General features: G+C 50.2%; 1 protein-coding gene across 12 annotated transcripts in view; it reads right to left on the reverse strand.

Annotated features, from left to right (window-relative positions):
- Positions 1 to 1913: 1913 nt before the first annotated feature.
- PTPRS (protein tyrosine phosphatase receptor type S) overlaps positions 1914 to 27122 on the reverse strand; it is a 187616-nt gene continuing 162407 nt past the window's right edge. For 9 of the 12 annotated variants that reach the window (XM_080382499.1, XM_080382504.1, XM_080382508.1 and 6 more), the window contains 14 exons: positions 24507 to 24619; positions 22099 to 22146; positions 17821 to 17918; positions 14966 to 15089; positions 11996 to 12171; positions 11292 to 11411; positions 11010 to 11164; positions 8721 to 9006; positions 8044 to 8222; positions 7069 to 7195; positions 6864 to 6989; positions 5628 to 5782; positions 4780 to 4915; positions 1914 to 4299 (listed from right to left, as the gene is read on the reverse strand). In XM_080382499.1, coding sequence (XP_080238625.1) covers positions 4231 to 4299; positions 4780 to 4915; positions 5628 to 5782; positions 6864 to 6989; positions 7069 to 7195; positions 8044 to 8222; positions 8721 to 9006; positions 11010 to 11164; positions 11292 to 11411; positions 11996 to 12171; positions 14966 to 15089; positions 17821 to 17918; positions 22099 to 22146; positions 24507 to 24619 — 1912 coding nt within the window. In that variant the 3' untranslated portion in view covers positions 1914 to 4230. The remainder of the gene's footprint in view (positions 4300 to 4779; positions 4916 to 5627; positions 5783 to 6863; positions 6990 to 7068; positions 7196 to 8043; positions 8223 to 8720; positions 9007 to 11009; positions 11165 to 11291; positions 11412 to 11995; positions 12172 to 14965; positions 15090 to 17820; positions 17919 to 22098; positions 22147 to 24506; positions 24620 to 27122) is intronic. The other 3 variants (XM_080382509.1, XM_080382510.1, XM_080382502.1) reach the window with 1 other exon arrangement.

Genomic DNA, 27122 nt, shown 5'->3' on the forward strand with positions numbered 1-27122 from the left:
TTATGTTTTGTGTGGAGTGATGCAATGGCCATTAGAAGGCAAAGATGGTAGCGGGATTTTCCTAGCAATGATGCTTCTGATTCCTGACCTTCCGAGAGGAGCACTGGGGGGCCATCCCCACTGCGGCAGCCTCAAGGCAGACTCAGTGTCACTCCTCACTTTGCAGCTTTTTTAAGCCTTACTCTTGTGCTGAGAAGATTTCATTCTATGTTTGCTTCCCTAACTGGCTTCCTACTGTGTTGGCTGGGGGTTTTTTTGAAGATTTACTTAGTTCCCAGCTGTTGTTCCAATTCTCTTTGTCACTCACCTTCCTGTACTCCATGTGGAATTTATTTCTGTGCTGCAAGGGTTTTGCATCTCAACACGGGGGACAGTCACACCAGCTCAAAAAAGGATAGAAGAAAAATAAGAGACTGGAGAGCGGTGATGAGAGCGATTAGTGTCACAGAGAGACAAGAACAGTATTGCGGAGAGTACAGGAGAGTAGGTAGACACAGGAGGGACCTAGGGAGGCTGATGAACAGAGCTTAGGAGAAAAATCAGTTTTTCCTTTCTATTCTTCAAGGATAAAACAAAGTGAGCATCAAAAATCAACACGTTGATTGATGTAAGGCTGATGTCCTGCGTTGCGTAGCTGATCGGTAGAGTTCAGTGCTACAAATTATCCAGGAGATTATGATGAGTCAAAAATCATTACTATTCACACAACTGCCTGGGGGTGCTCATGTACATGAGACATGATTATAAACCAGCTTTTTTTTTTTTCTTTTTTTTCCCCCTTTCTCCTTTTTTCCTGTGCCATCAGGGTTGTTGCTGTTTGATGTATGTTTGTTTGGCTCCCCCCCCACCTCCCCTCTGCTCCATCTATCACGTGGAGTAACAACATTTTAGAGGTGATGTAATTCCCTGGGTTCACAGCTCACGTGATGTTTGATCACGGTTCTGTGCTAACTTGCTATATTATTTTTTCTTTTAACTTGAGCCAAAATGCTGCTGGTGGTGTCATTGTAGTAAGGAGAGAGGGTTGGTGCCGGTAAAAGGAAGGGGAAAAATACCTGGTAGGGAATGCTTGCATTGTCCTCCGTGTCCGCGCCAGCCCTGCCCCGCTCAGCGCCTCGCTGCCTCGATGTGGATGACGAGGGAAGCTCGGTCTGAGCCCACCGGTGAGCAGCAGGGGTAGGAGCCACTCTTGGCACAGACCAGTTAAAGCTCTGTAGGCTCTGGCTCAGCTTGACAATGGTTTTTGAAGCAGCTCACACCGGCGTGGAGAGGGCAGCGAGGTGTTCTGCGTTCAGCATCGCCACCCCACCGTGCTGCAGCTGGGGCACGGGCTGTGCCAGGCGGTGGAGGAGCTGTGAGCTGCTTTCTGCTGCGGCTGTGGGCTTGGAGTAAATCAGTCTGTCTGTTCACCAAGTTGTTTTTTACTCCTTGCCTGCAGGCTCAGAGCCATCATCCAGAGCCAGGACAGCACCTGGACAGCGGGTGGTGGCAACCTCTTCCCACCTGGGCTCCAGCCCGAGAGCTGCTGCCTCACCCAAGGGAAATGCAGATGAGGCAGCAGGAACTGCAGTCACCAAAGGTTTTACACCTCAAGGTGGCCACAGCCCGTGCACCTGTGGCTTCTCAGTCCTGCGGTGGTCCCGGCCGTCGTGCTGAGCTCGCCGCGAGCTCCCACCTGTGTCACCGCAGCTATTTGCCCAAAAGCTCTCCGAATGAGCTGGTTTCTTTGCAACCACATGTTTGGCTTGTCAAGGTGACCTATTTTTAGAAGGAGCACAAGCACAGCAGAGGGAAAGCAACCTGCTACCTGGCCCTGGGCACCAGCAAAAATGTTTCTGCGGTCGCTGCGTTACACCAAGCGGCTGCTTCGCTCCTTGCCCGCTCCTACCAACAAACAGGTTTGCAGTCAGGCCTTTCAGACAATCTTCCTTTAATACAAAGTCAATATATCTACATACACAAGTGGTATGAAAACCACTTACTGTTTCAGTTTGAAATAACAGTGTGAAAGCAACAGCACTTTGCTCTCATACAAAGGAAAAAACCTCCCCTCTCCCCCCAGCTTGTCCAGTAAGATTTTGCTGCAACAGACTTAGAAATTTGGGCAATTTTCACACAAATAAGAAGGAAAATCTTGAAGAAGCCTTTCGTTTCTTTCTTTTTTCTTTTTTTTTTTTTTTTTCAGTTAAAGACAGGAAATAGATTGTTGTGGGGTTTTCTGGGTAGCACTTGATGGCCATGATTTACCCCTTCTAGAAAAATAAAAAAAGGAAAAGTCACAGGCAAGCAGTGTTCAGGGCAGTGTGTCTTCTCCTAGACTTGCTGTCCTCTGTGCACTTCTGCAAGAAAACTCCTCGCCCCGTACACCTGCAAGAGCATTATATCTACAACGCAGCGCACGATGGGCCATTACCTACGATACACCTTTGATGTTAGAAAAACCTGTGTGCGTGCTGATGTTTGCCCTGGCACCGACATCACCGTCTTTCTGTCTTCAGTCATGGTAAGACACTGGTATTGTTTCATCTCCCAGTTCAGCCCTGGCCCAGTTAAGCCCAGAACATGGCCACAGCTGAAGGGGAGGTGGGTTGGCACTGCCACCGCCACCGTGTCTAGGCCTGCCTGCTCATCTCACACCCTTCCAGAGAGATGGGGTACGTCTGCGATCGATTTAAAACAAAAGAACCCAAAAAAAAAAATCCAGAAAGGACATGTTATTCTTACATGAGCAAGTTAAACCTTTTAAATGGTAGAAAAGCAATATGTAGAAGTAGCAATTTGCACTGCATTTTTATATATCACAGCCATTACACGTAACATTTCTACAGTGAAAAAATAGACTGTCTTTGAACATAATATGAACAAATAAGCAAATTTTTCTTTTAAATTCATTGACTGATATTCTTTGTCTTTTTTTTTAAAAAAAAGGAAAAAATACACTATTTAAAAAAAAAGGTAATGTCACTTGTTACAGTTACATCGATACTTTAAAGAAAGCCACTCACAGTATATGCCATTGAATGCACCTTACTTGATCTTTCCCAGTTATTTATACAGCTAGGGCACGTTCGTAGCTGTGCCAAGGAGCGTGGCGTGACATGGTACCAGGAGAGTCCTGAGAGTCTCTGCATCGCTCCCGGAGAGCCGCAGTGTTCAGAGGTGAGGGGTTGGCAGCAAGAAGCAGTTGGCTATTGGAAATAAAATTCTTAAGGGTGCTTCTTGGGCTCCTTTCAGGGAGATGCTCCCGGCCTTCTGCGGCAGGAACTGGTGGGGTGGCACAGCTGCTTGCAGCAGAAGTGGGGTTGTGTGAATGTGCAAAGAGAAAGGAAAGGGGCTGCCGTTCCTTGCGGGGTGTCCTGCCCAGATTTAATGCCTTTGTGTGGTAGCTGGATGTGCTGAAACAGGGGAACAGAACCAGCAAACCCAGCCCCGGGGAGCTGCCACCTCTACCTGCCCCACTGGCGTGCAAGGGGGAGGGGGCCACACCACACAGCCAGGTATGGGGTTTGGATCTCTCTCTCCCTCTCTCGCTTTGTCTCCAGAATTTTAAATAGCCTAAAAAATAAATTTTGGAATTAGAAGAAATGAGGAATGTTCCAAGTATTCAAAATGTGAGCTATAAAACCTCTCGCGTGGCAGGGGCCTTCGGTGAATGCTGTTTGCAAGGTGCCTGTAAGCCCAGAATCATCCCAATGTTGATACTGAGGTTATTAAGACTCCAGCTAGAAGAACTCCTGACCCTAAGTTTGCCTAAGTGTTGAGATTTAGTTCCTTTTCTTAGCTTTTACGGAACACCTTCAATTCTGCAAGTGACTTCCTTTAAAGACTGCCAACTATATTAGTAAATAAACTGAACTCTAATGATGTAACCGAAGTCGGTTTCCTTCCCTTCTCCAGCGGCAACATTTCGCAAGGTGTGTTTTAGCTTTTGGATCTGTTTCATGATGTCCATACGTCCTCCACAGCGAACACCACTTGAGGTAACAAGAGCAGTTCACCACTTAAAGCAGTCCTTCAGCAGTCTCCTGAGCTGCCTCTTTACGGTCCAGGTTACAACATGGAGTTCCCGAAGGGGTGTTCCTTGCAATCCTTCCCCCTGCTCCCCAATGCATTGTCCAGATGAAAAGGTACTTCTTCTGATTCAGTTTGTAAGTTCAAGCGCTCCTCCTGGGTCAAAAGAGGCCTTCCAGGACTTAAGTGGTTGGTAGAGTCTGCACAACGGATGGCTTTTTATGTTGCATAGTGATCAAAGCTTCCCAGGTACTCCAGAGCTGCCTGGTAACAGAACTGGTATTCATCCTGCAAACAGCAAAGGGAACAGCTTCAGAGGTTTGAAACGGCTCTTCAGCATCCCTGCCCTGCTTCCCAGCCAGCACAGACTTGGGCAGGAGCCACACGCAGAACCTTTTATCCTCGGAGAACTGTGAACGACTGGGAAAGGAAATCCCTTCCCTTTATTGTTTGGGCATCTCCCAGGTCGGCATTTCTGGCTCCACAGCCAACGTGGGCTGTGTTTCGAGGCAGGTGAGTCACCCCCTGCCTCGGAGGTGGGGATGAGATAAGGAGCATGGCTGGCAGACTGGGATGAAAGCTCTAACAGACTTCATACATTACTTTGGTAAAAGCAGTGGCGCAGCCTGGGCTCGCTCAGTAATTTTCAGGTAAGGTTTTGTTTTGCTGTGGTTAGAAAGGCAAAAAGCACGTTCCACGCAGCCGGGGTGCTGAGGGGGAGGCTTCGCTACTCATCCCCCAAACCTGTAGTTCCCCACTCCGCCTTACCTCTGTTTGCACCATCGCGGGTCGTTGTGTTCGCAGCATCTTTACTGTCTGGAAAATATCTACAACACCCTCGTAACGCATTCTTTCCAGGACGATACTCAATGTGATAAACACTCCAGTTCTGCCCACGCCGGCACTGCAGGAATGGGACAAAAGAAGGAAACCGTATGTTACAGCGTTCAGATGCTTCTCTAAATGCTGACGTTCTGTACGGCTGAGCTGCGTGATGAGCGTGTCAGACCCGAGAGCCTCAGTCAGTCCTCCAGGAGGTAGGACACAGTGAAACTGCCAGGGTGTGACCCAAACAAATTGAGAAAGTGAAATTAAAAACAATCAAAAACTTCGGGCAGTGATAAACAGCATTCACTGTGGAAAACTATTACCAAATATGTCACATTAGGCTTTTAAAAATAAATAGTTTGAAGAACACGTTATCCTCTCTGGCCCAGGGGCAGGGAGGTACAATTCTTCCTACCAGCACCAGCAAACCCAGCCCAGCAGCGTTAGAGGTGCCGAACTGGGCCATGACTGGTAAAAAAAATACTCCTAATTCTGCAGGTCAAATATTGATTAACACGGCGGTTCCCATCTCCTTCAGAGGATGATCAGCATTTCCGACCTCTCCCCTAGACCTGAAGGGCCAAAGGCCTCGTGGGCAGTGCCCAGCTCCGAGGGAGACCAGTCTGGCTGGCAGAAGCAGTAGTGTTTGGCACCCTCCCCTCCAGACACCCCCAAGAAATCTGCCTGCAAAGGGTGTGGGGAAGGAGGGAGGTAGCGGTAGGGTTTTAATTCCTTCTGCACTTTTGCATCCTCGGTTGAATTAGCCATGTCTATCTGCACGTGCCTACCTGCAGTGGACAGAGATGGGGCCATCCTGGCCAAACTGCTCCTTGGTCTTATGTACCTGTCCGATGAAATCGATAAAACCTTCTCCTGATTTTGGCACACCTTGTTCTGGCCAGTCAGTGAACTGGAACTGGCGAACAGTTCGTGACTGACCGTCCTGGGGGAGAAAAACCAGTAATAGTGAAAACATCCTGTGTTTGTGGCACTGAATACAAAAGGCAGCGCCACCCCCCCACCCCCTGCCCCCATTTTGTTGCTGGTTCGTTAAAGGGCAGAAAAAGTTGAACCAACTTTGTGTTACGGTCATGAACACGTATATATTATCTAGCTAGATAATGATGAAGCTGCTCGTGTTGCAGCTGACATTTCTGGAGTCAGCTTGTCAGTAGAGATCTATACTTCTGGCAGGTGTGCTGATAGCTCTGACCACTGCAACAACTGCACAGATGGAGTCCTCAGCAAAGGAACATTCAAGGTGAGGTTATGGCCTCTCTATCAATCTTCAGAAGAGTTGCCACAGTGTCAGAATTACAGCTGACAGGAAGATAAATCATCTTCTACCAGGACTGATGAGGCATCCTCTGTCTCAACCTTGCAAATAGAATTATCAGGTTCTGTAACACTGGCAACCTCAAAAGCATGAAACACTACTCCGAGAGCGGGGGTTACATCTGCTGAACAAATTTCAGAGGTACTGAAATGTTCCTTTGGGTGAGAAATCTGACGTTGAATCTGAGATTATTTGAGTGGCTGTGCCCCTCTGAATATGAGTAACAGTGGCTCCTCTTAAAGCCAGAGGAGAAATGTACGTGTTCTGTAGGGTGCAGAGCAGCCTTTGCAAGTCTGGGTTTTTTACTAGCTCTTTGAGGGGATACTGTTTTCTGCTTTCCACATCACATAAGCTGCAGGTGAAACCAAAGGCTGGGTACGTCTCTAGTAAAGCGACTCGCCACCATGATTACTGAGCAGAGGTTAGAACACTTTCAGTTTGTCAGAAGATATATTCAAGTACAGTCTGTGTTTGTGTGTTTTGTTTCTTTGTTATCGTGGCTAAGCTCTCCTCCGCTGACGATAATCCCCGACTTACAGAGAAACTGTTTACACCTCAGTCTTTCTCATGGGAGCCAAACCACACCAAACTGCCTTGTTTTCTGTCAGCCACCTTCCCACCTGGCTTTGAACCACTCCAGCCTGTTACAGCCCTCGCAAGCACAGGCTGAACATTCTGCAGCACTTACCCTGGCATCAGTGACCTTGAACTCTCGCAGGATGTACTGAGGCATGTTGTATTCAGCCATGGGATCTACTACGAAGTACTGGTACCGGGCAGAACGCTCCGCTGGCCAGTACTGATGGCACTTTTCCTGCCAAGGGATAGAAAAGGTCCCCGTTAGCCCCGTGCTGCAGGCTTCTCCCCACACTCCTCCTCTAGCCCCCGCTTACCCGACCCATCTCGCGAAGCTTAGTCAACATCACGACAATGGTGGAGTTGTTCTCCCATAGCATCCGCCAGAAATCTTCAGTGGTCTCTGCCAGGGGCCCTTGAGTAGCGATGTACGCCTTCTGCTGTCTGAAAGAGCCCAAACGCAAGGGGTGGGTCAGGGGGCTGCCCAGAGCTGCTTGGGCAGACACATACAACGGCTGGAGAGTACGAGAACAAATGGCAATGCTGGGAAAGAACTAGAACAGTGCAAGGTCTAAAGGGGTTGGAAGCGTCTTTGGTGCTAACAGTCAAAAAAAAAAAGTCAGTGGCGAAGCTTTCTCTAAATACCGTTTCCAAGGGGTAAAACTAGATTACTCCAGCATGATGCCTCACATGGAGGAAGGTGTAAGATGCTGGGCTTCCTGGAACTAGAATCCATGGTTTCTGGGCCTGAGAAGCATCAAGAATTCAGCCGCCACGCAGGGAGAAGCCCTAACCCCGGCGAGGAATCCTGCACAGGGGGTTGCTTTGTTCCTTTGGTGCTGGGCTCCGAGCACACCAGTGGAGGGCTGCAGCTCCTCAGGCTGGAGCTCGTGGCACATAATGCCTGTGGGAAGCTGTCACAACTGCAACGTCCCCAAATCACAAAAGTAGTAAAAAGGCTAATCTGTTTTTAGAAACCTCCCAACAGCAAAATCCACCCCTCACTGACACTCTATGTTTAGGACCTGCTGCTGGAGAAGGGTTTGGTTTGCTTTAGGGGATAAGTGATTTTAAGACCACAGAGAATAAAGCTATCAAAAGGCTGAAGTGTGGGTCGCTGGCCATCCGCGAGAGCTCACCTCCAGCACTGCACGCGGGCACGGCTAGGTGCCGGGACAGGATTCCTGTTCATCCTGGAATTAACAGGACTGCCCCTGTTAAGACCTAGTCCAGCCCTTAGTACCTCTGCCTCCTTGCAGAGCAACCCCCCCGGCTGCGGCGGGGCTGCTTACCTGTAGCCATCAATAAAGCTGGCATTGATGTAGTCGGAGCCCTCCACTCCTCTGATGGGCTGGAGGCAGACCCGCGTGGTCTCATATGGCATGATGTTGACAAGGCGATTCTTGAATTTGTTGCATGGGAGGTTGGCGCTGATGAACCTGGAGGTGTGGGCTTTGGAGTTGGCAAGTCGCTGAAGGCAAAAGCAGAGTCACAACCATTTGTTCAGTTGGGTTTTTTTTTTGTTTTGATTGAGCCCTGTGCCCGCCCATTTAACTTGCCCGCCATGTTCCACCATGCTGTTCAGCCTGGTGTGCCTTGTATGGTTTTTTTCTGGGGGTGGGGACAGAGTCTGAGAACCTTCCCCTAAGCAAAACTTTCAGAGAGAAAAAAAAAGAAAAGAAAAGAAAAATTAAAAAAAAACCCACCCAATCTAAGGCGGGAGTAAATTCAAGCTGGATTTGAAATGACCAGACAAGACTCCCACAGCAACAGGTAGCTCTCCTGTGGGAACTGTGGTAGAATAAGTCAGAAAAGTAATTACTTCTCTAAGATGGAACCAAAAAAATTCCCATCAGCTTTATAAAGGCTCCCTGTCTGCTATGCACGAGTGCCAGCAGAACAAAGCTCCTGGGAAGAACACGGAGCCTTCCCTAGTGACTACTGTCCCCATTCAAGCATCTACCATTACCTTGAACTCCAACTCCATGCCCGTCACGTGCTCTCTGACTTCGATCTGTGCCAGTTTCTGGATGTAGGTGTAGAGATTCCTAGCTGGGACCTCTGTGTTGCCGCAAGCGACAGCCTCAAGCAAGGCATCGTGTATAAAGCTGTACTGGTCTTCTGTCTGTACCATGTAGTTGCGCTGCGACCTCATGAGGGTGACGTGCCCATAAATGTCCACTGTCTTCTCATGTTTTATCCTCTCTAGCATGGCGTCGATCACAATGAAGCAGCCAGTCCGTCCAACACCCGCACTGGAAAGAAAAGGGGAGACAAAAATAATAATAAAGTGATGGGTTATTCTGCCACTGAAGAAAAATACTGCAGACGGCCACCCAGCAGTGAGGACCTTCCCTGCCACAATTGGCAGCAAACACAGGGTGGAAACAGATGCACAGGGCGGAGAGTGAAGCAGAAATGCACTCAGTGACTGGGAAGGAGCCCCGGCCTTGTGAACGTGGCTACCGATGCACCGAGGCAAAGGGAATCTCGGCAAACCCGCGCCCACGTGTGGCTCCAGCCCTCTCACGAGTTTTGTTGTACTAAAGGAACTTGCCCAACGGAACCGGCGCTGCGAGTGCTGCTGCCCACTCACCTCAGCGCGTTGCTCGTCACGTAGTTGAAAAACGCTGTGCTGGGTTTGGACAGCTGTATAGCGTGCGGTGGAGGACAGCGGTGACACCAGAGTCACTGCTGCTCCGAGTCACACAGAGTGCGGCGCTGGGGCTGGTGAAGCCTGCACCGGAATCTAAGGAGCCGTTTTCTGTGAACTCCGCCAGTGCTGCCCCAACAGCAGGGAGAGGCTGCTGGATCAGGGCCAGTGGATAGAAAGGTCCCCCCAGCTGTGCCGGTCCGTACACAGGCTTAGCCCCAGAGAGCTCAAAAGGTTTGCTTTGCTCAACTCAGTTTAGCAAAAACTTCCCAAACCAAGTTTGGTCTTATGTCACCCGAGGACAGGACAGAAGACGAAAAAGTTGCCTCTGCTGACGAGCCTTATTGCCCCTCCACACTGATCTGCCCCGTTTCTCCTGCCTCTTCATCTGCAACATCCCCAGGACAGAAGCTCTCCTGGCAGACACACAATTATGACAATTCTAGGTAGGGGGCTCCAGGCTTGAACAAAAGGCTGGCACAATCTGAGGCTTAAAAACCACGGTCTCACTTAGATCTTCCAGCAAAATCACTCAGATCTTCCAGCAGCTCAGAAACTACCGACGTTGTAATGAGTAACTTGCGTCACCTCTTTTCCTAAATGTTTTTGTGCATCAAGGTAACATCAAACTTGTATGTAGTGGCATTTGTGAATCAGCAGGGTTCTGTGGATCTGTGCATTTGCTGCTGCTAATAAAGGGTTTCGTTTTACTATTCCAGTGCAGCCCCTTTTTTCATGAAGCCCCCTTGATCTCTGTTAATTAGACTGCCTAACACCTGAACCAAGCAGGTGACTGGGAGCTTTGGCAAGAATTTAGCAGCTGATCTGGGAGCCAGTTCCTGCACCTTGTGAGCTGACAGCTCTCTTTATTCATTTTCTGAGAGGTGCACGATAATTGCCATCTGCAAGGTTAGTGATAAGTTGCCCACTTACAAAGACTGTTTAAATGGCATCCTCTAGGAGAGGCAGGGTTAGCTTCCCCCAGCAGCCTGTAAAATTCAGATGTCTTTCCTCAGTGCCGAGTAACCTGCAGGCTCCTCCACACCCTCCTGAGGAACACAGGGATTTATCCAAGTTGAGGCTGCAAGCATTCCTCGTTGGGCTGTAAATTGAATTAGGAACCTTACCTGCCCATAGGGGCCTTCAGTTGGTCATTATCAGAAAGGCTGCGGCACTCAAAAATCCCACCCCCACCCTCTTTCAATCACTGTCAGCTCTCCCTCTGACAGCGAGGCAGCTCTGCCTCCCAGACACCTGATGCAGCATCACAAAGCAGCTTCCCGGGCTGCCCGTGATCTTCCTCCTTCCCCACTGTGCCCAGAACCAGAGCCCAGTACAGCATGGGGCGCTTCCCCTTGATAACGAGATCTGCGTGATGTGGTGCAAACCAAACCACTCATCGTCTCCAGAAATTCCACACTCGGTGAAAACCACAAGTATCCTCCTCAGATACTGTCTGGAAACCCACTTTACAGGACGGCTCTGGCCTGCTGGATACTCGCTGGGAGACGGTGCACATCTCCTGGGTGCAAATCAGCACGGGTCTGAACTCCTGGCTCCCTTGCAGGTGGCCCCACTCAAGGCTTAGGTGAAGGAAATCGGTACCTGCAGTGCACCACAATGGGACCAGCATCAGGGGGGTTGCAGGTTTTCACCCGTCTCAGGAAAGCCAGGAATGGGGTGGGGTACTCGGGCACGCCATGGTCAGGCCACGCTGTGAACTGGAACTGCCGGACCTCTCGCTTCTCACTGGAGCCGTTCTGCAAAGACAGAAGGGCACCGAGAGTCACGTGAGGTGCCAGCATGCTGCCATACCCGCCGCTGCTGTGAGCAGAGGGCACGCTGCAGCCCAGCTCCAGGGAAAAACCAGAGCCGGAGAAAGCTCACCTTATGAAGGGAGAACGTTCGAACGCAGAACGTGGCCAATTCGATGGTATCGAGTAATGTCACTTGTATCATTCCATAGGTGTCGGTACCTCGGCCTGGCCAGTACTGGTCACACTTGATCTGCAAGACAAAAGGCAGAGCTCAGTGCTGGAACAAACCCTGCGCTGCAGGGAAAGCTCGTTCCAAGGCTGTCCTACAACCACTGGTACAGGTGAAGCTGCCCAGGTCGCGAAGGGGAGGGAAGGTGCAAGAAATGTCTCTCCAAAGCACCAGGGAAGGGACAGACCCGGCATGAAAAGCTCCTACTGACTAAGCACAGGCTTTGATGCACCACATCAATCATCTAGACAATAGACTGGAATGATCTTGAAGATTAGAGTGAACGTACTGGGGTCTGTTGAACAAGAGAACTGAATGTGAAACGTGCCACACGATTAACTCCGAGACAGACCTACAAAGCATGCGATGGGATTGAGTGCCCTCTTCTCTTGGAGTTGCAAAGGAGGCTGCAGCCTTCCAGGGTGAATGGTTTGGTTTTTTAAAAAGCAATGAATCACTGATCTTTCAGGGTTCTGGCAAAGCAGGCAGAAATCCCCCACTGACATAAACGTGGGCTGCAGATCAAAGGGGTTTACTGTTCCCCAACCCTACCCTCCAATCCCCCAGGATTATGACTAACTAGTCATCCCTCTCATGCATCTTACCCGTGATTTCTCCTCCAGCTTAGTCATCATAACAATAGTAGCTGAACGCTGCTCCCACACCATCCTCCAAAAATCTCCAAAGGTCTCTGGCAGAGGCCCCTGCGTGGCAATGTAGGCATTCTGCTTCCGATAGCCATCAATGTAGTTGGCGTTAATGTAATCGCTGCCCACAATTCCTGCATTAAATCAGCAAAAGCAAGTTAGTGAATTGCACAGGACTTTATACAGTTGGAAGCATGAGGAGATCTTTGCAGGAATGCTGTTAGAGATAATTCCCCTGCAAAACCACCTGAGCCTTCATGGCTTGGTGGGTTACAATCACAGCTGGGAGTAACAGGCTCTTTGCACGTTTTTCCCAGCTCCAGCTCCCGCCTTGAAGGCCTGCATTGCAGGGAGACAAATAACTTCTTGCAAAAGGTATTAAAGAGACTGAGCATCAAGCCGTGAAACCATGCTCTTCTGACTGGTGTTGCTGACAGGAGCTGAAGTCCTGGCCTCTGGCTCTTGCTTCGCTGACCTCAAATAGGACAAAAGCCAAGTCCTCATCCCGAACGCCTGGTGTCCGGGCGGCATGTGCACCTGGGGATGCACGGCACCGTCTGTAGTCCCAGGCAGTGAGCTACAGCTGGACAAAGGAAGGAATAAAAGCAGGCTTGATTCAGCCAGTAAAGGCTTTGAAATTACAGGCTTTGACTTGCTTTAAATTGTCCGCTGTCATTTCTAGGAGTGTGTTTTTTCTCCCTATTCGCATGAGTTACAGGCTGTTGAGTTACAGCTGCTTGCCCGTGTCCTTGCGCACGGGGTTCGCTGTGAGTGGCAGGAGGCGCTGCCAGAGCAAAGAGGGCAATGGGGACATGGCAGGAGAAAACTGCTCTGAACTTAAAATGGACACTGGGCAAGCAGTGATGTTCGGGTTCAGCTTTAGAGAGCCTCCGAGGCTGGCACAGCGGATCCGCGCCGTTCGGCCATTTGGCCCATTCCTAATTACAGCAGAGCAGCTGGCACAGCTGGCAGGTTTCTGCTAACCTATGATTAGCTCAGTACAGAATGCTTAACTCCTGTCTCGAGGGCAGCCAAGGGTGGGGAGAAGCACCAATATGAAATTGGGTTGCTAGTCCTCATCCTGATGTAGCAGTAGACATTGCTGCTTCTGTTGGCAAGGTGCAATCCACGCTGAATTGCCTGCCAGTCCTCAAGGGTACTTGGTAATTTCAGCTGCTGGTAGAAATGGCTTTTGATTAAATTTCTGGAGAGTTCCCTGCCCCCATTCCTTCTCAATCTGAAATTTCAGGAGGGAAGGTGGCTGTGCAGCAGCAGCAGGGACGTGATCAAGGCTGAGCTTCCGGAATTAATCTCCTCTCCAGTCCCCCTGGGTCCACTCTGTGATTTCAAATGGTGGCCATGAACTCCCGCAATGTTTTGCTGTGTGACAAGCCCAGTTAGAGACAAGTCACGGAATTAAAGCCAGTACTTCTTCCTGACCAAGCAGACTGTGACAATCTGCAGCCTTGACAAATCCAGATTTAAAACAAAGAGAAAGCAACAACTAATTCCTCCAACTCCTTTCATCTTCCAGCCCTCAGCGTAAAATACAGCCTGGTAGGAAGGAACGCACCAGCCAAGGCATGTCAGAGCCTCTCAGATGCTTGAAAATTAAACCTTGGCCTGTCACACTCGCACCATCAGTCCCTCACGCTGCCACCTGGGCAGAGTTAGGGCTGCTGCCTGCATCCAGCCCCGTGCTCCTGTTTTCCCGAGAGCCGAGATGAGCCCAAAGCATCCTTCATTTCTACACTGGTGCTCTGCTCTTTTCCCTTCAATGACAAGGCAACTTTTTAAAGACTGTTTTCCTTGGCTCATACAATATTAATCTCGGAAGAAAAAAAAAAGCCAGAACACAGTCATCTTCACAATGAGAAACACTTAAAATCCTCTAATGGCAGACAAGACCGATCCAGATTTGTGCAGCTTTTGGCAAAACACCGTGATCTGTCGTTACCCCAGGAACGGCTCTTCCACCTCCCCACGTCCCTCAGAGCTCCCTCTTGGCAGAGGGAGATTATTCTAGCAATTCCCTTCTCACGAAGGCTTCTGACTTAACCTTTACATTCACCAGGGGGTTATTAGGACACCCCATATCCTCTCTGCTCAGATGATCAGCTCTTGGCAGTGCCAGCCTGGCTCCAAATGCTTTATCTATTCCGCACAGCCACACACAACCTGGGATGATGAAACTCAAATATTATCTCGGCAGCAGCAACCAAAGCAGATGCCCTGTTAAACTCCATCTCCTCTCCACCAAAAGCCCCTCTTACCGTAGCGTGCACCAGAGCAACTCTGTCAAGAGCCACGAGTTGAGATTTAATGTAAATTTTCTGACTGCACCATCACTCACATAAGCAGCTCAGGAAACAATTTATGACCTACCAGGCTAACGCTAACCCCTTCTTATTCTTAGCCTTTTAGGGGCCAGGACTGCAGCAGGAGCTGCATATCAAGTAATCTTTAGGTCTGTACAACTCAGCAACCACATCTTTGCTACGTTGCTGACACTCAACATTAGTACAATTAGCCCTATGCTTACTTCTCATTCATCTGCTGTACAGGTACACTCCACATTCACCGCCACCCACTACCCCGCTCCTGCTCTCTTTAAAGCACTATGTGGTCTGAATTCTTCCCGTTAGCCAGAAACGTATCGAGCTGGGATCTCCACGTAAAGGGAAGACAGGTTCTTGATAAACCAGCCCTTGAAATGAGGGATTGCAGCTCCAGGGAATATGTCAGTCACCAGAACTGAACAAACGCCTGCTTTACAGAGGTATCTCCTGCTTGCTAAACTCCCAGGGAGATGTTAAGAGAAGAATATAAATAGAGGGTAAGAGGGAAGGGAGAAGAGCACACGCAATATGTTTCCCTGCAGCAACTTCAGCCTAGCGCTACCGCGTAGGAGTAGAGACACTACGGTACCTTCAATGGGCAGCAGGATGACGCGCGAGTGGTCGTAGGCAATCACGTTCGCGTAACGGTTTTTGGGCTTGTTCACTTCGAGGTTGGAATGCTCCCAGGTGAACTGCTGGCCAGGGTCAATGGACTGGAGGAATCGGGGAAAGAAAATGGAAGACTCAGAGAGGAGAAAAGCAGCAAATCAAGCTCTGCATACCTTGTTCTGCACGGGACAGATGGGGGCTCTGAAGGTCTAGCTGGGGAACGCAGCATTTCCCAGCATTTGCTTCCTTAAGAACCAATCTTTGCTGCGGAAAAGCCCCAGCTGGGTGGCACAGGGTGTTCATGGCCCATCTCCCTCAGTCCCAAGCACACCCAGAGCGGTACCTGCGACAGTTCCCCCTCGGGCACAATGCAGTGCAACCCCGTGGCAAAAGCATCGGTGCAATTTCAGGCTGCAGTACAGAAGCCTTGGCTTGTACTTCTGCTGAGGCCGCACCGGATTAGTTACAGCCCTGCCTCACCGACAGACAAACGGCCGGGAATTGGGAGAGAACAGGAACAATCACATCAGAACGTATTTATGAAATGATGAAGAGGCTAAATCTATGCATGGTTAAACTAAACAATTAAGATGGCATAAATATACCGGTGTCTTGTTGGGTACTAATACCTGGCAAAGAAGATATTTAATCTAGGACAGGCTTTATAACCACATGTGCAACTGCGATATGAAACATCAGGGAAAAAACTTGCTGTCACGGGCAGCAGGAAGGCAGCTGGCTGCTCTGCACAGAGCAGAGACAGCAGAAAGCGTTCCTTGGGACCGCAGACTGGGTGCCAGAGGTCTCCCTGGTGCAAAGGGAGGTGGGAAGCCCCACAGGAGTGTGGCAGGGGCAGGCACCTCCCCAGGCAGAGAAGGGGTGAGCACCCTGGCCCCAAGGAACTGAACCAACATGGCTTTTCCTGGAAGGGATGAAGGAGTAAACAACAAAATGCACTGGACAAAAATTCCTCTCTGCCCATGTTGGTGATTTACGCCAGGTTTGGTGGTTGGATTTTTTTTTCTGCCTTAAGTCCAGCTGTCCCAGATATGGAAATTAGGTTAATTACGTTTACCTCTAAATCCTCAGCCAGAGAATTAAATAAAAGGCTTAATTCCTTCATCATTTTGCAGAGCCCTAGGGGTTTGCCTCAACTGGGGGCTTGGCAGGAGCGTGCCGAGTTGTGCTTCCTGCTGCTCGCTCTCCCTGCCTGCCACTCATGGCCGGTGGGGACAGGGTCCTGCGCGCGCCTGGCTGGATTTGTCCCTTTGAGCTCGCAGGGGTCAACCCTCGCCAGGCACCCGTGCCGCCCCGAGAGCTCCCCAGGCACAGCTCGGCTCCAGTGGTCGGGGCAACGCCGGTACAAAACCACCAGACACAGACGTCCTCTCGCACCCTGGCTGCGGAGCATTTCTAACTAATGGGTATTTATACTATTGTAATGTGTCTGTTTGCTCTCTATCCCTCTAATCATGCCTCACATTCATTTCATTAGCGATGTTTGTTTAGCTCTGGCTCTCCCACTAGAGGAGGTTGTACTGGAACGAAGCCAGGGCACTTGGGATATTGCATTATGCAAATCAGTCTTTGAAATCTGGATAGAGCATATTAACGGGCTGCTGCTCCGCCCCCCCCCCCCTCGGCACCCCAATGTGGGGTGAAAGACCCCAGGAGAGCGAATGTGCCTTCTCCAACAAGCAAACCCCCCATCACGGGTGCGGAGCCGTGAATACAGAGCTGCTTCACACATACCGATGTTTGCAAGTCAGACCAGGGAGAAAGCATCCCAGAACCAGTCCTTTGTTCAGAAAATATCCCCTCGTGCTCTGCTGGTGAACAGAACTGGGCACTCTAGACTACTTGTTAGTCTAAAAATATTGGGGCGTTTTATGTCTTTGAACAACAACAAAAAAAATCCAGTCATAAGTTCAATCTGCAATGAAAGCAACCGGCGTACCGATGGCCCCGACCGCACCGGGCATTCGCAGCAGGATTTAACCAGTGCTGATGCAGCCACGATACCGCAAGCGGGCAGGAGCAGGCTGGTGCCAGCACACAGCCCTTCCCGGCGGCAGCAAGGATGCCATGCTCAGAGCGGCAGTGATAACGCGTGATAACGGGGGGTTGTGGTGCTCTTCACCTTCCCCCCACCGGCTGCCTAGGGACTGGCCTGACCTGTCAGCCCCAGCAAGGTGGGAACCGCACAGGCTGGGGGAGCGACCTGAAATTCAAGACCAGCAGCTGCGGCTCTGCCTGGCTGGTTGCCTGCAGGAGCCCATCTGAGTAACCAAACATTAGCAGCAAGGAGAAAAAAAAAAAAGAGCACAAACCCTCAGACAAGACAAGGAAGGTACAAATTATCCTGTTTTCTCAGCTTTAGCTCCATGGCTGCTGATCATGTCAGCTGCAGAGGACTTGGTGCTCATCTCGCTTAGCTTCAGCTCTCTAAAACTGGGTACCACATTCCTTGGCTTGGTCCTCTCCATACTTAGGAGCAAGACATAGGCACCCCCCAGGGACAACTCCCCAACCCATCTGTCTGGCAGTCACCTTCCCGAAATGCATCCCCTTTGTGAAGGGAGCTCAGACCCTGTCCCAGATGCCCACTCTTTGGACAGGAATGGCTCATGGACCAAGCCTCTTTCTTTTTTATGATCTGGAACTGAACCTAGCAAAGCAGGGAGCAAGTACTTAATTTTCAAAACGCAAATAGCTTTTTTATTTCAACTAACCAGATCCTTAAAATGAAGCTATGTTCATTTGGATGAGGGCCTGTCTCAATTTCCTAATTCCTGGCTCTGCAAACTCATGCACAGCACTCACTCTTGCTCATACCTCATACTCTTGGGACAATTTCAGGTTATCATTAGCTTTGAGATGCTCTGTGTGTTCAGCCAGCTCGGAAACGGGGATTGGTGGGTGGCTGAGCATACCTAAAAGACAAGACAGCAGGAAAAGAATCTCATTTAATAATAACAAAAATTCACAACCATTGCACATTTTATAAGAAAGAAGAAACAAGAAAAGAAAAAAAATTACAATGTAGATCTGCAATGAAAGTAGGGAAGTTAGAAGAGAAGAATTCAGGGCTCGAAATTGTGTCCTTGGAAGTCAAAAATAAAAATCAAGGAAATAAAAAAACCATTAAAATGAGTGTTCCCATGATGGCCCCATTTTCAATGTGTAAATCAGAGCAAAACAAAAAGGAAAATCTGAAGAGCAGATGCATGTTAGCAATTCCAATAGTGGACTTAAAATGAGCAAACGCTGCCAGAGGAACCTACGCAGCAAATGTTACAGCACCCGCAATGATCATAAACAAACTCCAACACAAAAGAAGGGAAGGGGCAGGGATCCAGCCAACCATGGTGATGTGGGGCAAGGGAAGGGAATGCAGATGGAGGGAAGCAGGGGAGGCTTTTCAGGAACTGTCCTTTGCACAGCCTTGGCTCTGTAAGCTCCTTGGTGGGCTCAGGGACAGCTGTCTAACCTTCCCCGCTCCAAGAGTGTGGCCAGGTACGGAGGTGTCAAGCACCGGCTCCTCTTCCCGCTCGTGGCCAGTGGATCATATTCCTTCTACAGCACAGCTCAGCCACGGCCAGTGCTGCTGTCCTCCTCGCCCTCCCTCCTCCACTTGCGGGGAGGGCTGTACCAGCCCTGTCCTGCTCTGCTGGGGACGCCGTTCTGGTTTGTGATGGAAAGGCAAAAGATCCTCTTGCCCCTTTCAGTCTGGGGGGTGGGAAACAATTTGCTGCAGAGACCGATGCCTCCCAGCCCTGGTTCACCTGCTGCCCTTGCAATTCTCCCCAGCGCTTAGTTGTGCTTGTACTGAGGCAGGCAGAACTGCCAAGGAACAGACTTGATCTTCTCCAAGACACACTGGAGGGCCCCGCTGCATCGGACTGGTCAGGCTGCAGGCATATCTCGGCCACAAAGGGGCTGAGCAGCGAAGGCAGACTTGGTTTTCAGCCTGAAGCATTATTTGCACCTCGTGCTCTGAGAGGGGCAGCTGGAGCTGTGGGGAGGGCAGGGAACCTTCCCTTCCCATCATCTCAAATAGCTATGCTACAAATCGGGGTGGAAAAGCGCTCCGTGCTTTGCTCATCTGCATTGGGTTATGTTTTTCCAAAGGCTTCCCATGCTGTCTGCTAGCCGATCCTGCTACAAACGACAGCGGACGGGCAAGGACAGCAGCATGCCGAGAAGCCCTAGGCAATATCCCCCATGAGAAGGACAGGAGTGGAGAAGAGATGGAAGCCAGGGAGAATTTCGAGCCCCGTGGGTGTTGGTGTGTGACAAAGCAGTGGCGGTGGCAGCAGCATGGTCAGATACTCTGAAAACTCAGCACAGAGATGGCAAAGCAAGCATGACATCCTCAGTTTTACAGTGACTTCTGGAGAGATGCTGCCTCCCCCAGGCCTGGGGACAGGACGAGTCTGCCACAGAGTGGGGATTCGAGACCACCACTCAAACAGGTGTCTCCTAAGCTAACTAGACATCTGTATTCAGCACAAGGAAGTCTGGCTGAAAATTACAAGGATGGGTGGGGAGGAATGGACCAAAAAGCTCCCAAAAATAACGCCAAGGTATTCTGGAGGCTGCACTGGCTTCATACGAGTCTGCTGAGGATCAGGGCAGAAAGTCTCTCCTGGCTCATGGAGGAAAAGCTCCCAGGTAGCCTCTTGCTGTCCTGTAGCCCACCGCACCCCGGGAAGGATTTCCCCTTTGCTTCCTGCCCAGGACTGGAAGGTGGCTGCCACCCACCCCAGTACCACAGCACTGGGTGCAGACAGGGGGGGTGGGGGGGTTGGAGGAGCTGGTTGGAGGGAAGGTCACACCGGCTGAGATGCCCGAGACCAGAGATGAAACCAAAGGAGTACTATAAACACTCTTCCCAGTGTCTGTCCTGCCTCTGAAAGTAAGGGCTGAAGAGGACAGCAAACATAACTTGAGCTGTGACATTAGAGCAAAGCCAAAGTCTACTCAGAACAACTTCTGGCAACACAATAAGCTGTCTCCAGACCTCTGCAGGTCTCCCCCTCACTGACTTCTCCCCCCTTGGGCTGGGAGGCAGCTGGGCAGCTCTCAGCCCAGCTGCTACCACCTGACTGCTGCAAAAAGCTAGAGATTATTTGCTGAAGTGTGCTTAGAAACACAGCGCTGTAAATGAAATCCCAAATGATGAACACGTAGGTCAAAAGGAAAAAAAAAACCCAAACAATCGAAAAACGCAGTAATAATGAGCAAGCAAGAAAAAAAAAATTCCCCAGATTCTCTTTGGCTTAGAAGTCATGGAGCAATATGTGTCATTCCCTCTGAGCAAACAGGCTGCACAAGAAAGGCCCACTGTGCCAATCTGGAACGAGAAGTCACATTCCCCTTGAAGGCATTTCACAAGTTTCCTTCATAAAAGCTCCTGGAAAAATCCTCAGTGTGACCAGCTCCTGAAAACCAGCTCTGTCTCTTTGCTGGGGAACATCCCGTCCCCACCTCCAGCCCGCTGCAAACAGCCACTGGCTGAGAGCACATGGGAACTCGCCTTGTTCTGCTGCTGTCGGAGACAGAAATCTCCTCGTGGGATCCATTTCTAGGGCTCTTTATTATAAAAGAAGACCAGAAACCTCTGTAGCGATAAACACTTCCCTGGTCAAAATGCCAAGTGCATGGGGGTTCCCATTAAGATCCAGGAGAAGTCTGATCTTAAATGAGCCAGGAGTGGTACTTCCCAGTGGTACCAGTCGGCACTGCTGTGTCAGCTGCAGCAGCTTCTCTTTTGTCTGCTTTAATTCAATAATTCTTTTTCAGACATGAAGGGAAATGGCTTGCAGGTTGCTCTGCTCAGCAGCCTCTTGGCTACCTGTGGGGCTGCCACCCAGGGAGACCTCCCGCAGCGGCAAGGATGGCAGCGGGAGCACTGCCGGGGGCCGAGGATCAGTGCGGCTTGAAAAAACACACAAACCCCCTCTGTTACAATAAGGTGGTTGAGGGGAGGTGGCAGGTGGACTGGGATAGTATTGGCAGGAGTATTCAATACCAGAGAGACCAATATTTGGATTAAACTAGTCAGAAAAAAGCCCCTGCCCTCACAGCTCTGAGCACAAGCAGCACCTGTGATTCTTAACATTTGTCAGCTGAAACCTCACATCTACTTCCCTGCCCAGCATTTAAAAAAAAAAATAAAATCAAACCCAAACCCCACCCTGCAAAGCTGGGATCTTGGCTTCTAATGGGATGAAGTCTTTTAGAGCCAGTCTCATCTAACGTTTCAATCACTTGAATCTCTCTAATCTTATCACAAAAGACTTGATTCTCTATGCACCAGCCAACTCGCCAGAAACGTCACCCTAACATCTGTTACATGGGCCCGAGCCCATTTATCCTTGCAAAATCACCGCGGCTGGATGGCACTCTGCATGAAACCCAGGGGGTGTGGAGGACCGTGGAGAGGCCTCCGGTCTTTGTGCTCCTGGAACAAGTGGATGCCAAGGAACAGACACCTGCCACAGATGGGAAACGGCCCTTTTCCTCGCCTGACATGGAAAGGTGCCTGTGCGGTTCTTTCCAAAGAGGGGGGTTCATCAGCTGCAGCTCCGGTTTTCTCTTTCCCTGCGTTACGAAGCGATGAACACAAAAGCACAGGCACGCACACATACAACGCTCACACACCAGTGCACAAAAGATCACTTTCTGCCCGTCACTAAGTACGGGGGACATTTAGCCAAGCTGCTGAAATGAAACCTCTTCAATACTGGGAAGAAAAGCAAGCCTTGAAACCCAGGTCTTTCTCCTGAGACAGCAAAAGAGACACAGAAGGATGGCCAGTGTCCCACGCTGCTACCGGGGGCTCTATTCTGCTGCTGTGACTACCCTCGTCTTGCAAAAGGCCTGTGAGTTGATACTGTAAAACTGGAAGCGCAGTTCAGACAGACAGATGGCACAGAAAAGGGATGAGATGGGCAAACACGGCAGGAATACAGAGAATTTGGCATTAGAAAAAAAATAATAACAGGAACGAAACAGAATTGGAAAGGAAAACGACAGAAGAGAAAAAAATAATAATGGGGGGCGAGGGGGAAATGAAACCAACAGGAACAAAAACACACAGGAACTAACTTTCAAAGTCAAACTCAGGGTCACTGAGAGGGCTGCTCAGACCAGAATCTGCAGAAAACAGTAAAAAATAAATAAATAAAATATACACTTTTGTAAAAATTTCATGCTAATAAAAAAACAAAAAACCAACATAAATCCAAAGAGGAAAAGAAAGTTATTTTTTGTGCTAATTAGGCTAGGACAGGATATCTAAGATGTGCTATGCTTCCCCCTCTCCCAGCTGCACAGATGCTCACGCACGCTCCCATCCCCATGTCGCCCCTCCGTTCTGCTGCTGGGGACACGACAGAGACTCCGCTTGCTGGACCCCGGGTCACCTGGCTGGAGCAGAGCCTACAAGCCTCTTCTAAACCACAACATACTTAATTCAAATTATTTCAATTCAGACAGCACCTATGGAGTCCTCCCCTGCAAACTGCACCACCACAAGCTCTCCATCACCACCCGCACACTCCAAGCTCTGATTTTCCATCTTCAGCCAATTGTCTGCAAAATTCTGTGGGAGGCAGGTGACCAGCTCTCCCAAACCCTTTAAAACCTTTTATTGCTTTACAAACCATATCGCTGAATAAACGAGCGAGATGAACTCTTTGGCTAGATAAACTTACAAAGAAAAGGTGGCAGCCTCTTTCTAAAGCTGGACTGGACAAAGCCAGGCAGCCTTTTGAGATCTGCAGACCTTTGCCTAGCAGAGCCTTAGCGGCAGGTCTGCATGCCATAGCTACCTTTCACAAGCCTCTTAGACCAAGAATTCAGAGGTGCACCATGACCAAACCAGCAGGGTCAGTAGAAGACAGACTCACTCATCTATCAGTCGTGTTAACCGAAGCTCCAAGTGCCCTTAGCTGACTGCTATCCTGCGGGGACAGGGAGAAATACCCAGTAAGGGAAACACGTGAAACCGTACTTCCAGCTGCTTCTTAGCACCCAGGCTAAGCTGCATGGCCACAACCTTTTATCTTTATTGTTATCTTAGCCTAAGTTTTCACACGTGGGAGTGCAACTCTTCCTCTTGGGTCTCACACCACTACCTGGAGCGCCCAGAAGCCAACCTGAACGCTCCCAAAAGGAGCTCCCCTTTGCACCCAGTACGTAACACTGAGCCCAGACAAATGCAAACTGCTGCTGAGCTGCAGCTGGAGAAACTCAAAAGATCTCAAAACACCTTCAGACTCTCCCGGAAGAGCACCACTAAGCAAGACCTGATTTAGGGACCTAACTGCTGCTGAACTGCTCTGCATTCAGTCCCTGCATGCTAGATGGAACCTGCTTCTATCCCTCAGCTCAGACTCAATCGTTGCTAAGCTTGGGCCGATACTAGCAGGCTGCTCCTAACTATTTTTGGTATGAAGCCCTTAGCTTGGTGCTGCCTTTGCGCTTCCCCAAAGATCCCTGCCCTCAAGGTACCTACTTGACTTGCCATGCTCACCCTAGAGAAAACTCAGACAACGCTAAGGACAGGACTGGGATGGGAAGGGGAAACAGGAGCTGCAGAAACATTACTAACAAGCACAAAACAGCAAAAAAATACAAACAAACTGAAAACAACAGCCAGCCCCCACAGAGCACAATAAATTCCCTTCCAAATCCTCAAGCACCAGGAACTCGGAGGCAGAGGTGTGTATCAGTGTGCAGGCACTGTTCAGCATCACCAAGTGTCTGTCTACGTGAGGACATGCCCGTGCTGGGCTTTCAGTGGTGGCTTGCAGAGGTGCCATGCAGGCAGCTTAGACGTGCACATACGTGGGGACACACATGGGGAGAGAGGAGGGTGCGTGGAGCCTCTCCGCCTGGGAGCTGAGTGCAGCTACACGCTTGCTCAGCAGCTGCCTGCAGCGGCAGCGCCTGCACTGAGCCAGGAGATGCTGCCTCGCCTGCACGAAGCAACCCCCTGCCCCTGTCCCCGCACAGCCCGCTGGTGGGCCCGGCTCCCAGCAGGAGTGTTTGGCACATAAGCAGAAAGCTCCCGTTACAGACGTGGCTGGAGTGCTGCGTGCTGGGCAGCCTGCCACACTTCGTCTCCACCGCCCAGGGGATCTCCCAGCACGAGGCACAGTGCTGCGCGGCAGCATCGGTGCTCCGGCAAGCTTGGCACGGCCACGGCGCTGCAGCTGTGTACTCAGCCCAGAACGCAGCAGTTGAGCGGGGGATGCGGCGCAGCCCCTCCTCCCGCCTGGCTAGCGGGGGCACAGCCTGCGCAAGGTCCCCGAGGTTGCCCGGCACAGGTTTCTCTCTGCCGTCTCGCTCAGCACAGGCAAGGCTGGAGGTTCCTTGGCTGCACCCCGGGCTGGCGCGGGCGCTGGCAGGCAGCACTGCAGCCGCCTCCACGCAGGCAGGAGGGGCCAAGGGAAGGGCAGTTGCTCCGATCCTGCCTTCCCCGTGAGAAAGGCCGGTTAGCAGCCGGTTACCTGGAGTCTGGAAGTTGATGCGCCTCATTTCCACAGGGTCCTTAGGGTGGTGAGGGGTGATTTCAGCATTGTTCAGGAGGCATTTTGTCCGTGGCTCTGAATCTTTCCGTTTGCTTTAAACAAATTAGAAATAATAAAAAAAAAAGAAACAAACAAAAAAACCAAAAAGAAAAGCAGCTTAGCTTATGGGCCTTTTAGTCTCTTCAGCTACTCAGGCCAGTCAGACCTGAGCATAGCTCCCACCAACATCAGGGTCCGAGGCAGACAAGGATGTAGATTACATAAAACGCATCAGAAAAGGGATAAGGTTCGGAGGGTTTTGCAAGTGCTGTATTTGATGGGTTTACAAGGGCCCAGCAGCCCCTTAGCAGCTTTCAGACAAATCTGGAAGTTCCTTCCCCCTTCTCACAGCAGAAGTACAGACAGGCAGCAAGGAGCAGCTGAGGTGCTGTGAACTCACACCTCAGCCTCCCTGCACAGCCAAGCCTCCACTGAACTTCGCAGAGCTCTGCAAGCAGAAGCCTTTCCAATCGTGGCCAAGCCATTTTCAGCCCGAGAGAACCACAGCCAACATAATCATTTGGAAAAGTACAGAATCTCCTGACCGTGACCTTGGATGAAAAGTACTGCTATTGCTCTGTTGGCTTGTTTAGGAGCTCTCAGTGCCTTGCTGCAGACAGAGAAGTCAAAGCAGTGATTTTCAACCTTTCTTGATCTGCAGAACCCTAAAAACTGGGTTCAAAAACCAGCGTAGACACACGCTTTCCCATCACAGCTGTGCCTGCTGAGATCTGTCTCACCTCGTGCCAGAAGCTGAAGCCCACTCCAACCTGCCAGCTGAGCTGCACATCTAAGTGCTTCCTAGTATATTTTACTCAAAACGGGTTAAGTTAGCTGAGGCAGTTGAAAGTCTTTGCTGACCTAGTGGCTCATTCTCCTTGAAAAGAATTTGTAAGCAAAGCCCAGTGATGATCTGCAGATGTGATAACCTCTGGCAAGGGAACAGTGACAAGCTGCCAGGAGCAGAACTTCTCCAGCGGGCAGAGAATGTGTACCCACACCCTGCGGCTTGCAAATATTGTCCAGCTCTTCTATAGCAAGATGGCTGTAGAGCTCCTCACCTCACCTGCTAGGGTTGCACAGAAGCTTCTAATAATATGCCTGCAGCAGTAATGGCAATTACTTAGGCAGAGAGAAGGTTATTCAGTACATTTTTAGCTGTCTCTTAATGTCATTAATAGCTAGAAGAAGTGGCACGAGCCCTGCCAGCACTGCATGGGGCAGCATTTTAGAATTATACCACTTTGCAGTTTGGGAGTAGTTTATTTTTGCCGCAGTTCTGAAACTGCTGTTAATAGTTCATTGGCTAAACCCATCAGTTACTTCCAGTGAAAGCTCTCCCAGCCTCGGAAATGGTTTGAAATAAGTCTAATTTCTGCAGTCATAAATGAACTCTGTTAGAAGTCCCTGGCTGATGGGGCAAGAATAGCTTTTGCAACGGGGCGAGGACAACTCAGCTGGTAAGATTCTGCCTCCAGTATGCCAGCGGCTCAGGGACAGCCTGTACAGAGCAGTCAGACATGGAGAAACCCGCTTCCACCTCTGACTGCAACACAAATGGGTGTTTCTCTGCTCCATTAACTTAACATTTTATGAGCCGTTTACTGTCACTGCTGCTCAGCTTGAGAAAGGGCCATTATATTTAGGAACAGACAAGTAGGAGAAAGCTGGGCTTTCTTTACTTTTTCTGCCCTGATTCAAACATGGTCTCATGCTAGTCTGACACAGGGTTCCTGTTAGGACAGACGTAACGGTAGGAACCATACCAACAAAGCCCCATCACCACAGACACTAAACACTGCCTGACACACAGCAAGAAAGAACCTAAACAAATTGCAAATCTGGTGCTCTTACCTGTCTGGCTTGCTGTCCAGGAAAGCAGTAAGTGGAGAAAAGACAAGACAAATGTTCAGGTTAGAAAGACCTTGCAGAGGAAAGGGGAAGCATTTGCTCAGCTCTAACCCTGGTAGCACAGGTAGAAGGTGGGACCAGTAGAGATTACCCACTTAGATCAGGGCTAAAGAACACTGCTTCCTTTCCTCTTCTCTTTCATTGCACAGTGTAGCTTGGGTGTGCTCGAGAGGCTCCCGGTCTCATCCACGCACCATGAGATGCTCAGAATGCCAAGGAAAAGGGCGAGATTTCCAGGCAAGGAAAAGGGAGAGATTGCCAGGAGTTGTCCCCTCCTCTCTCCTGCAGACTCACATCACAACCCTGCTTTCATCTCCCACCTCCAGTTGGAAACCAGTTTGAGAACAATGGGGGCCTCTGCTGATCCACCGCACAAAGATGCTTCCTCTGCAGCACCCCCACTCTGCACACAGAGCACAGAAAGGGGAGCCTGAGGCTGTGAGCAGCTCTTTTGGGGGAGACAGGCAAGAGACCTGACAAACTCATTGCACATGTATAACAACAGACTGCCTGTAAGATGAGCACAGCTTTCCTGAGAGTGCCATGGGTGCAAGTCCCTGCAACCCACTGCTGATCTCTCCCGTGCCACTCAGACCCCTCCATTTGTGCCTCAGGGCTCCTCTCTCTGCTGCTGGTGGAAGGATT

The sequence above is a fragment of the Falco punctatus genome, assembly GCF_963210335.1.
Source record: "Falco punctatus genome assembly, chromosome: 4".
In the NCBI taxonomy this organism is placed as follows: Eukaryota; Metazoa; Chordata; class Aves; order Falconiformes; family Falconidae; genus Falco; species Falco punctatus.